General features: G+C 43.2%; 1 protein-coding gene across 2 annotated transcripts in view; it reads left to right on the top strand.

Moving 5' to 3' along the window:
- lamb2 (laminin, beta 2 (laminin S)) overlaps window positions 1-12,214 on the top strand; it is a 193,053-nt gene that overhangs the window by 170,258 nt on the left and 10,581 nt on the right. For both annotated transcript variants that reach the window (XM_078543047.1, XM_078543046.1), the window contains 4 exons: window positions 1,699-1,843; window positions 3,953-4,160; window positions 10,557-10,698; window positions 11,447-11,623. In XM_078543047.1, the coding sequence (XP_078399173.1) occupies window positions 1,699-1,843; window positions 3,953-4,160; window positions 10,557-10,698; window positions 11,447-11,623 (672 nt within the window). The remainder of the gene's footprint in view (window positions 1-1,698; window positions 1,844-3,952; window positions 4,161-10,556; window positions 10,699-11,446; window positions 11,624-12,214) is intronic.

The raw sequence follows: 12,214 nt of genomic DNA, 5'->3' as shown, positions 1-12,214 counted from the left end.
ACAAGCATCCAGTCACAAGAACACCCCTCAACCATCACCCTCTGCTTCTCGCCACTCAGCCAATTCTGGATCCAATTGGCCAAAATACCTTGGATCCCATGGGCGCTTACCTTAGTTATTGGTCTATCATGCAGGACCTTATCAAAAGCCTTGCTGAAGTCCAAGTAGACTACGTCAAATGCATCGCACTCATCTACACACCTGGCCACTTCTTCAAAAAAATTCAACCAAGTTGGTCAGGCTTGACCTCCCCTTAACAAAACCATACTGATTGTCCTTGATTAATCCCTGCCTCTCCAAGTGTAGATTAATTCTGTCCCTTAGAATTGCTTCCAATAGTTTCCCCACCACTGAGGTTAGACTGACTCACCTGTAGTTCCCTGGTTTACCTCTTTCCCCCCTCCTTGAATAATGGTACCACATTGGCTGTCCTCCAGTCCTCTGGCACCTCTCCTGTGGCCAGAGAGGTGTTGAAAATTATTGCTAGCGCCCCTGCTATCTCCTCCCTTGCCTCACTCAACAGCCTGGGATACATTTCATCTGGGCCTGGAGATATATCTACTTTTAAGCCTGCCAGACCACTTAGAACCTCCTCCCTTTCTATGCTAATTTCTTCAATTATATCACAGTCCTTCTGCCTGATTTCCATACCCACGTCGTCCCTCTCACTTGTGAACACCAACACAAAATATTCATTTAGAACCCTACCTACATCTTCCGGCTCCACACACAAATTACCACTATAGTCCTTAATGGACCCTACTCTTTCCCTAGTTATCCTCTTACTCTTAATGTACTTGTAAAATAACTTTGGATTTTCCTTTATTTTACCTGCCAATGTTTCTTCATGTCCCCATTTTTGCTCTCCTAATTTCCTTTAAGTTCCCCCCTACACGTTCTATACTCCTCTAGGGCTTCCGCTGTTTTGAGCCCTCGGCATCTGCCATAAGCCTCTCTTTTTCTCTTTATCCAATCCTGTATATCCCTCGACATCCAGGGTTCCCTGGATTGGTCCCACCCTTTGTCTTTACTGGAATATGTTGGCCCTGTACTCTCCCTATTTCCTTCTGGAATGAGTCCCACTGCTCTGACGCAGGTTTACCTAAAAGTAGCTGCTCCTAGTCCACTCTGGCCAAATCATACCTGATCTTATTAAGATGAGCCTTCCCCCAATTTAGAACTCTGATTTCTGGCCCATCCTTGTCCTTTTCCATAACAACCTCGAATCTAACGGAATTATGATCACTATCTGCAAAATGCTCCCCCACTGATACTGCTACCACTTGCCCGGCTTCATTCCCTAAAATGAAGTCCAGGACCACCCCCTCTCTTGTAGGACCTTCTACGCACTGGCTTAAAAAGCTCTCCTGGGTGCATTTTAAGAATTCTGCTCCCTCTAAACCTATCACATTATGACTAACCCAGTTAATGTTGGGGAAGTTGAAATCCCCCACTATTACTACCCAATTGTTAATTCTCTATCTCTCCCCACGGATACTGCCTGAATTGCTGACTATTTTCAGCATTTCTGTTAGACTGTCACTGTTTACTGTTCCAAAAATCTAGACAATTGTAGTTAGTCATTGGTTTAATTCTTTTTAGTACACGCATAATGGGCTGAATGACCTCCTTCTGTTCTGCATTATTCTATGATTTTTATATTTGCAGGTTGCTCATTGGTTTATTTTGTATTTGCAGGTTGCTCTGGCTAAGGTAGAGGCAAATGAAGCAAAACAGAAAGCTCAAGTGACTCTGGATAAAGCAAATGATGCCAAAGACCGGATTAATCGCTCAAACAAAGAACTGCGCGACCTTATAAAGCAGATCCGAGACTTTCTTACACGTATGGGTAGAGCAGTAAATGGTCATAATTTTGATCTGCCATTCACAAAATGTAAAGTAGATTTATAACAACACAGCACTGTGGGGAAGTACACTTATCTCATCACAGACAAGTTAATCTTTAGAGTGACGACTGATCCAATACTGGTTCACTAATATTCCTACAGGAAAGGGAATCTGCCACCCTTACCGAGTGAATCTCACATACAAACCGTTTCTCGGCCTTGGAAAACGGTGAGACCGATGGTTCCTCTGTGGAGGCCAATCTGAGCCAAGGGCATGGTACTGTGGGTGGGTCAGCTGCTCAGGGCGGGAGGAAGTAGTGTGGAAGGACAATAGTGGTAGGGGATTCTTTAGTGAGGGGAGTAGACAGGCGTTTCTGCGGCCGTAGACGTGACTCCAGAATGGTATGTTGCCTCCTGGGTGCCAGGGTCAAGGATGTCACTGAACGGCTGCAGGACATTCTGAAGGGGAAGGGTGAATAGCCAATGATTGTGGTCCATGTTGGGACCAAAGACGTAGGAAGAAAGAGAAATGAAGTCCTGCAAGCAGGCTTTAGGGAGTTAAGTAGGAAATTGAAAAGTAGTACTTCAAAGGGAGTAATCTCCAGATTACTCTTGGCACCTCACAGTAGTGAGTAGAGGTGCAGAAGGATAGAGCACATGAATGCGTGGCTGGAGAGATGGTGCAGGAGGGAGGGCTTCAGATTCCTGGGACATTGGGATTGTTTCTGGGGGAGTGGGATCTGTACAAATTTGAATGGGTTACATCTGAACAGGACCAGGGCCAACATCTTTGCAGGGAGGCTTGCCAATGCTGCTGGGGTTGATTTAAACTAAATTGGTGGGGGGATGGGATCCTGAAAAGTAGTTCAGAGGGAGAGAAGCTGAGATGGAATTAGAAGTTAAAACGCTAGTAAGTGAGTCTGGAAGGTGGAGGAAACATAGGCTAAATAAGAAAGTAGTGAGTTTAGCAAGATTTAATGGAGTATATTTTAATGCAAGGAGCCTGAGGAATAAGCAGAAGAGCTGAGGGCACAGATAGGCACATGGGAGTATGGCTGAGACTTGGCTAAAAGGGCAGGATTGGCAGCTCAACATTCCCGGTTATAGGGTATTCAGATGAGATAGAGAGGGGGATAGAAGAGGAGGGGGGCGTCTCAACATTGATCAAGGAATCAATTAAAGCAGTGAGCAGGGGGATGATACCTTGGAAGGATCATCAAATGAAGTCATATGGGTAGAAGTAAAAAACACAAAAGGGGAAACACACTAATGGGTGTGTATTATAGGCCCCCAAACAACTGGGGAGAGATAGAGGATCAAATATGTAATCAAATTTCAGAGAAGTGTAAGAAATGTAGGGCAGTAATAGTAGGGGATTTTAACTACCCAAATATTAACTGGGATAGTTTTAGTGTGCAAAGTAGACAGGGAGTAAAATTCTTAAGTTGCATCCAGGAGAACTTTTTTTTAGCCAGTACGCAGAAAGCCCAACAAAGGAGGGGGCAATTCTGGACCTAATATTTCGGAAATAAGCCTGGGCAGGTGGAAGGCGTATCAGTAGGGGAACATTATGGAGATTGTGATTATAACTCAGTTAGATTTAGGATAGTTATGGAAAAGGATAAGTTTGGGCTGGGAATAAAAGTTCTAAACTGAGGAAAGACTAATTTTACTAAGATGAGATGCGATTTGGCCTAAGTGGACTGGGAGCAGCTACTTACAGAAATTGTGTCAGAGCAGTGGGAGGCATTCAAGGAGGAAGTAGCGAGAGTACAGGGCAAATAACTTGGTCCCCTTCTTTATCTTTACAGGAACATATTTGCCCTGTACTCTCTCTATTTCCTCCCTGAATGCCTCCCACTGCCCTGACACAATTTCATCTGTAAGTAGCTGCTCCTAGTCCACTTGGGCCAAATTGCATCTCATCTTAGTAAAATTAGTAATGTATTATTGCTGTGGGACAGTCTTGTTGAAGGTCGGTTGGCGCAGTTGGTTGGTGGGGGTAGTGGGGAAGGGGTGAGCAGTATGCCCCCATCCCTCTAAAATTCAGCCTGTAAAGTAACTGAGGTTAATGCCTTATGTTATTTTCACCCATAACTGTACAGAGGAGGGGGCAGACCCTGACAGCATTGAGATGGTGGCCACTCGAGTTCTGGAGCTCTCGATCCCTGCCTCCCCTCAGCAAATCCGCTACCTTGCCGAAGAGATCAAAGACAAGGTCAGCAGTTTGTCTAATGTTGACACCATCTTGGATCAGACCGCAGATGATGTGAGGAAAGCAGAACATCTCCTACTGGATGCAAGAAGGGCAAGGTACTTTGATGGTAGTGGCAGCTTCTGCCACATGTGGTGTATCTACTTGTTTCAACACAACTTGGGGAAAACAACTACAGTTTTACTGGAATTGGTTTCTAATTACTGTCCCTGTGTTGCAGTAGGTGCATGGTCTTGCTCTCCTTTTCTTTCTGTATCACACACATGCACATACGATTGTGCAAACACATCAATGTGTCCATGCACTTATGGGCATACACACCTGCACACACTCAAACATTCACACACACTTTCATACACTTGTGAATATAAATTCTCCCATACATTAAACATAGAAACATGGAAACCAGGAGCAGGAGTTGGCCATTCGGCCCTTCGAGCCTGCTCTGCCATTCATTATGATCATGGCTGATCATCCAACTCAATAGCCTGTTCCCACTTTCTCCCCATATCCTTTGATCCCTTCCGCCCCAAGAGCTAAATCTAACTCCTTCTGGAAAACATACAATGTTTTGGCCTCAACTACTTTCTGTGGTAACGAATTCCACAGCTTCAGCACTCTCTGGGTGAAGAAATTTCTCCTTATCTCAGTCCTAAATGGTCTACCCCGTATCTTCAGATTGTGACTCCTGGTTCTGGACTCCCCCACCAATTGGGAACATCCTTCCTGCATCTACTCTGTCTAGTCCTGTTAGAATTTTATAGGTTTCTATGAGATCCCCCCTCATTCTTCTGAACTCCAGCAAATATAATCCTAACCGACTCAATCTCTCCTCATGCGTCAGTCCCACCATCCCAGGAATCAATCTGGTAAACCTTTGCTGCACTCCCTCTATAGCAAGGACATCCTTCCTCAGATAAGGAGACCAAAGCTGCACACAATATTCCAGGTGTGGTCTCACCAAGGCCCTGTATAATTGCAGCAAGCTATCCCTGCTCCTGTACTTGAATCCTCTCACTATGAAGGCCAACATACCATTTGCCTTCTTTACCACCTGCTGCACCTGCATGCTTACCTTCAGCGGCTGGTGTATGAGGACACCCAGGTCTCGTTGTACATTCCTCTCTCTCAATTTATAGCCATTCAGATAATAACCTGCCTTCCTGTTTTTGCTGCCAAAGTGGTAACCTCACATTTATACACATTATACTGCATCTGCCATGCATTTGCCCACTCACTCAGCTTTTCCAAATCACACTGAAGCATCTCTGCCTCCTCCTCACAGCTCACCCTCCCACCCAGCTTTGTGTCATCTGCAAATTTGGAGATATTACATTTAGTTCCCTCATCTGAATCATTAATATATATTGTGAATAGCTGGGGTCCCAGCACCGATCCCTGCGGTACCCCACTAGTCACTGCCTGCCATTCGGAAAAAGACCCATTTATTCCTACTCTTTGTTTCCTGTCTGCCAACCAGTTTTCTATCCATCTCAATACATTACCCCCAATCCCATGTGCTTCAATTTTACACGCTAATCTCTTACGTGGGACTTTGTCGAAAGCCTTCTGAAAGTCCAAATAAAACGCATCCACTGGCTTCCCCTCATCAACTCTACTAGTTACATCCTCAAAAAATTCCAGTAGATTTGTCAAGCATGATTTCCCTTTCATAAATCCGTGCTGACTCTGTCCGATTCTGCCACTGTTTTTCAAGTGCTCAGCTATTAAATCTTTTTATAATGGACTCTAGAATTTTCCCCACTACCAACATCAGACTGACTGGTCTATAATCCCCTATTTTCTCTCTACCTCCCTTTTTAAATAGTGGGGTTACATTAGCTACCCTCCAATCTGTAGGAACTGTTCCAGAGTCTATAGAATTTCAGAAGATGACCACCAATGCATCCACTATTTCTAGGGCCATTTCCTTAAGTACTCTGGGATGTAGATTATCAGGCCCCGGGGATTTATCGGCCTTCAATCCCATCAATTTTCCTAACACCTTTTCCCTACTAATACTGATTTGTTTCAGCTCCCCCTTTCACTAAACCCTGTGTTCCCCAACATTTCTGGTATGTTATTTCTGTCCTCCTTTGTGAAGACAGAACCAAAGTATGTATTTAGTTGGTCAGCCATTTCTTTGTTCCCCATTATAAATTCCCCTGTTTCTGACTGTAAGGGATCTACATTTGTCTTCTTCAATATTTTCTCTTCACATACTTATGGAAACTTTTGCAGTCAGTTTTTATGTTCCCTGCAAGCTTACTCTCATACTCTATTTTCCCCTTCTTAATCAATCCCTTGGTCCTCCTTTGCTGAATTCTAAACTGCTCCCAATCCTCAGGTTCTTTGTTTTTTCTGGCCAATTTGTATGCCTGTTCCTTGGATCTAATAATACTATCTCTAATTTTCCTCGTTAGCCATGGTTTCCTGTTTTGGTTTTGCTCCAGACAGGAATAAACAATTGTTGAGTTCACCCATGTGCTCTTTGAATGTTTGCCATTGCCTGTCCACCATAATCCCTTTAAGTAACGTTTCCCAATCCATCATAGCCAACCCGCGTCTCATACCATCGTAGTTTCCTTTATTAAGATTCAGGATCCTAGTCTCAGGATCAACTACATTCACACATACTGTGGTGAGAGTTCATGCCCTTGACCTCAGGGCAGTATTTGACTCAATGTGGTATCAAAGCGCCCTAGTACAATTGAAGTCAATGGGAATCGGGGTGGAAAACGCCCGACTGGCTGGAATCATACCTACTACAAAGGAAAATGGCTATGGCTGTTGGAGGCTAATCATCTCAGTCCCGGGACTTTGCTGTGCTGCAGGAGTTCCTCAGGGCAGTTTCCAAGACCAAACAATTGTTAGTTACTTTATCAGTGACCTTCCCTCCATCATACTATGATTGCATAGTATTCAGTTCTATTCACAACTCCTCAGATAATAAAGTAGTTTATTCCCCTATGCAACAGGATCTGGGCAACTTTCAGGCTTGTGCTGATAAGTGGCAAGTTACATTCATACCACACAAGTGCCAGGCAATGACCATCTCCAACAAGAAAGAGTCTAACTGGCTCCAAAGGTATTCAATGGTATTGCCTTCACCAAATTCCCGACTTTCAACATCCTGGGGGTCACAATTAGCCAGAAACTTAACTGGACCAGCTATATAAATACTGTGGTTACAAGAGTAGATAAAAGGTTGGGTACACTGCATATGAACATACAAATTAGGAGCAAGAGTAGGCTATTCAGCTCTTCAAGCCTGCTCCTCCATTCAATAGCTGATCTGATTGTGGCCTCAATGCCACTTTGCTGGTAACCCCCTATACCCTTTGACTCCCTCGTCAGTCAAGAATCTATTTACCTCTGCTTTAAAAATATTCAATGACCCTGCCTCTACCACTCACTGCGGAAGAGAGTTACACAGACTCTCAATCCTCAAAAAAATTTCTCCTCATCTCAGTTTTAAATGGCAGGCCCCTTATTTTTAAACTGTGTCCCCTAGTTCTCATCTCTCCCACAAGGGAAAACATCCTCTCAGCAACCATCCTGTCAAGTGCCCTCAGGATCTTATATATTTCAATAAGATCATTTCTCAATCTTCTAATCTCCAATGGATACAGGCCCATCCTTTACTCATAAGATGCAGCATTTCAGTTAAACAGAAAGGCAAATATTAAAGGGTATAGCAAAAGAGCAAGAAAATTGGACAAGAGTTCTGTAGGCCAAAATGGTTTGTCTCTTGAAGGTGATAAATTATAAATCCCATTGTAACAGGTTTTTGCTCCAATTAAGTCACCATAATCAGATGGTGATGATCCTGACAATGTTGAAAGAATTATGGTCACATAATTAAACCTCCTACAAAGGACATGAGCAAGTCCCTGGGGTAAATGTTTATCTACCTTTATCAGCAAAAATTGAATCTCAGTATGATTCCTACCATATAATAGGAAATGGCAATCTAAAAATCAACCTCACAGTATCGTTAAACTATTCAAATTCCTGGAGGTTCCCTGCAGCTGATATTCTACATCAACTTGGCAATTTAAGTAACTGCAGCAAGACAGAAGTACTCATGTAGCCATCTTCAAAGCAAACATTTTTATACCTTTTAGACACAACTTACTGTGTACAAAAGAGGCAGTTTGGCACGTTGAATCTATGTCGGCCCTTGGAAAGGGCTATCCAAATAATCCCACTGTTCTATGTTCTGCAACTGTAGTTTTCCTTTTACTGCCCCTCCATTTCAGGCATATTTGAGAGTTTTGCTCTCTTCGGTTGTACCTATTTGGCTCTGTTGGCTTTATCCCGTGCCATTGTAGCAGTTTCTGCTGCCTGCAATGCCACCAGGCTATTGTTGGCTCATTTCATTTTCAGTGTATTAAAGGGAGGACTAGTAGTTGGAGTGAGTAGGATTTAAAATTGCCATATTTGGAGAAACCTGACTGGAGTATTAAAACTCTGGTTTCATAATTAGCCTTTAAAACACCTTGATATTAAACATTTATTTCTCCTCTCACCTTAAGATTAATTCTGTTGGTGTGCAGGCACTACCCCACAACATAACTATTCAAATACAGGCTAGATAGCAAGCTTTGGCTTATTATCCAGTTATTGCCAAGCTATATACAATCTTCATTGGATGAGAGATAGGAATTACACTGGGTGCCATGGCAGATAGCCCCCTCTGAAACCCAGTATACCAAGTACCATTATAAGCACCCCTACCAATACACTGCCTGAAATCAGTTTGATCCATTTGATTTTGGTCTTCATTGTAGAAACTTGCTGAGCCATAGGGCTGCATCTTACCCATATCAGGCGGGCTGAGCGGGAGCAGGCAGGCAGACGCGGAGCCAATTGCCGCCTATGATTGGCTGTGCACCGCCATTTTACATGTGCGGGCCAATTAAGGCCTGCCCAGCGTAACGCACGGCCGGTAGCGCTGAGCGCTACCTGTGTAGGGGAAGGGAGAGAGAGTCGGGGCCTGCGCATGTGCATGAAAGAGCGCAAAAATCTCCAAGGCACAGATCTGCCTCAGGGAGCTTAAGTTGATAGTAATACTTTTTAAATAAAGGAGGAAAAACAATATTTAAACATGTCCCATCTTGTAACAGTGTCACATGAGCTGGGACATGTTTGTGAATTTTGCAAAATTTAATTAAATATTTTAAAAAACCTGAAGGAAACCTCATCCCGCCCGTGGATGCGGTATCCTGAAAAACACGAAGACCACTTGGGATCTTTGCCTTAATATATTTAGTTGCTAAAAACTTTAATTGGATTTTTAATGACCTTAATAGGCCATAAACAGTTTGGTGGGCGTGCACCCGCTGAACGAAATATCTAAATAACGTGCAATGACGTTGGGACGCATGCCTGACGTCATCGCGCGTCATTTTGTGTGTTGGGCCCACCCCTGCATGCCGATGGCAGTGTTCTGGCCATAGGGAAAATAACTCCATAGTGTATGAAATTTATCAGCTTTGTTTTTTTTTGAACAGTTTAACTTTGTGAGAAGTAAACATCAGGACAATTCCATAGGACAAATTTATTAACAATTGAAGTAGGAAATTTTGTTCCAGACATCCTTTTTATAAATTTGATAAGGAAATATCATTTTATCTATTAAAGAAAACATACCATGGCAAACACATCATGATCCTCCACATGTTCTCTCTCATTTTTTGTAACTCACCTCCTGACTCCCCAAAGCCTGTCCATCATCTACGAGGCACAAGTCAGGAGTGTGATGGAATACTCCCCACTTGCAGCTCCAACAACACTCAAGAAGCTCGACACCATCTAGGACAAAATAGGCATAACCAATCTGCTACCTTAAACATTCACTCCCTCCACCACTCCAGTACACAGTGGCAACAGTGTGTGCCATCTACAAGATGCACTGCAGCAACCTGCCAAGGTTTCTTCAACAGCACCTTCCAAACCCATGATGTCTGCCACCTAGAAGGAAAAGCAGCAGGTGCATGAGACTACCACTTTCAAATTCCCCTCCACATCACACACATTCCAGATTTGGAAATATATGATCATTCCTTCACCATCGCTGGGTTAAAATCCTAGAACACCCTACCTTATAGCCCTATGGGTGTGCCTTCACCACACAGACAGCAATGGTTGAAGGAGGCAACTCACCACCATCTTCGAGGGCAGTTAAAAGTAGGGAATAAATGCTGGCCTTGCCAGCAATGCCCATTTCCCATTCATGAAAAATACACACACATGAACATTCTCTCTTACATATTCATACACACAGACCAACTCATTAAATCACACATACAGCATGTGTATGAGTGAGCATGATTGTATGTCTGCCTCTTTCGGTCTCACTTTCACATGTCCTCCCTCTGTACTTTGTTACAATGCTGGCACTGGTCTCTGATCTGATAAAAAGCTAGACCCCAGCTTTGTTCATTTGCCAGGGACTTTAAATGCATTTTTATTTTTCTTTAACTGTGAAGGAGCCGTGCAGAAAATGTTAAAAACACAGCCGAGGCGGTGAAGCAAGCCCTGGAGGAGGCTAGCCAAGCTCAGCATGCTGCGCAAAGTGCAATCAGCCGTGCAAAGGGAGACATAGAAGAGACTGATCAGACATTGAATGGGGTAAGACAGGGATGTTCAAACATAGATTCTTTACCCACTAATTATCTCTCTTCTCTGATTTGCAGCATGAAACATAGGAATAGGAGGCCATTCATCCCCTCAAGCCTAGGAGCAGGAGGCCATTCATCTCCTCAAGTCTGTTCCATAGGAACAGGAGGAGGCCATTCAGCCCCTCAAGCCTGTTCTATAGGAGCAGAAGGATGCCATTCATCCTTTTAAACCTGTTCCATAGGAACAAGAGGAGGCTATTCAGTTCCTCAAGGCTGTTTCATCATTTTGACATGTTTGCTCCATGTCCCTTAGTACCTTTACCCAATCCATCAATCTTGGTCTTTTAAGTTTTCAATTGACGCTCTAGCATCTACAGCCTTTTGAGGAGTTCCAGATTTCCACCACCCATTGTGTGATACACTGTTTCCTGTTTTCACTCCTAACTGTTATTTTAAGATTCTGCTTCATTATTGCACTGTACCCCTCTTCATCCAAGTCATTTATTTCAAATTATTTGATCATTCAATTTTTTTTTAAAGTGCTGATGGTATAATGGCTACCTTCAAGTCCTATTGTTATTATTATTAAACCTCATAGTGTCTGCTGCTCCATTAATTAATTAATTGTACCAACTTAGCTGTGTCATGATGATCACCAGTATCCTTTTTTGTGTCATCTGATGAGTTAAGGAACATTATAACCCACCCGGTCCTGGTTCCAGTGATAGTAAATGCTCTGCCTTTCTTTATTTTTACAGATACGCAGTGAAACAGTCAGTGCGGAGAGAGAGCTGATGAAGGCCATGGACAGATTGACACAGCTGAACAACAGAATTGATGCACTGAAAATGAAACGAGCCAATAATAGCCTGGTGGCATCGCGGGCAGAAGAAACTGCTACAATGGCACGGGATAAAGCCAACGAGGCCAAACAGGTACAACCGAAGAGAGCAAAACTCGCAAACATACATGGAGATGGAGGGGCAGTAAAAGGAAAACTACAGTTGCAGAAAGTGCAGAGCAGTGGGATTATTTGGATAGCTCTTTCCAAGAGCCGACATAGGTTCAACATGCCAAACCACCTCTTTCTGTTCTGTATGTTCCTATGACCTGGTCGGAAGAGCAGGTTAAAACTGTAGCCTGAGAGAAGAGAATGGGATGTCAGTGGGCGAGTACCCTGATGATTTTAAAATAAAAATAACTAATAACCAATAGACTGCATTTCCAGCATCTTGTTTCATTTTTTTTTAAATTGAAGAAAACACACTGAGACTGATTTTCAGTTCAGCTGTCAATTTTTCCCACAACCCTGCCAATGTACTATCTTAGACATTAGAGTCCCATTGGAAATGTGATGAGCCATCACTTTGGGAGAGAAATGAGGACTTGAGCTGAAACTGATTTTGACTTTCTGTTCATTGTGGTATTAAAGCTGATTGGGTGTACACTGAATATGTGTGATAATGTAAGACAGGTGATCACAAATCATCTCTCCTGACTGGTTACAATAGAATTAAAATGAAGAG

The sequence above is a fragment of the Cetorhinus maximus genome, chromosome 6, assembly GCF_964194155.1.
Source record: "Cetorhinus maximus chromosome 6, sCetMax3.hap1.1, whole genome shotgun sequence".
Taxonomy (NCBI): Eukaryota; Metazoa; Chordata; class Chondrichthyes; order Lamniformes; family Cetorhinidae; genus Cetorhinus; species Cetorhinus maximus.
Note: the sequence above shows the minus strand (reverse complement) of the source record. Positions and strands in the feature narration are given on the sequence as shown.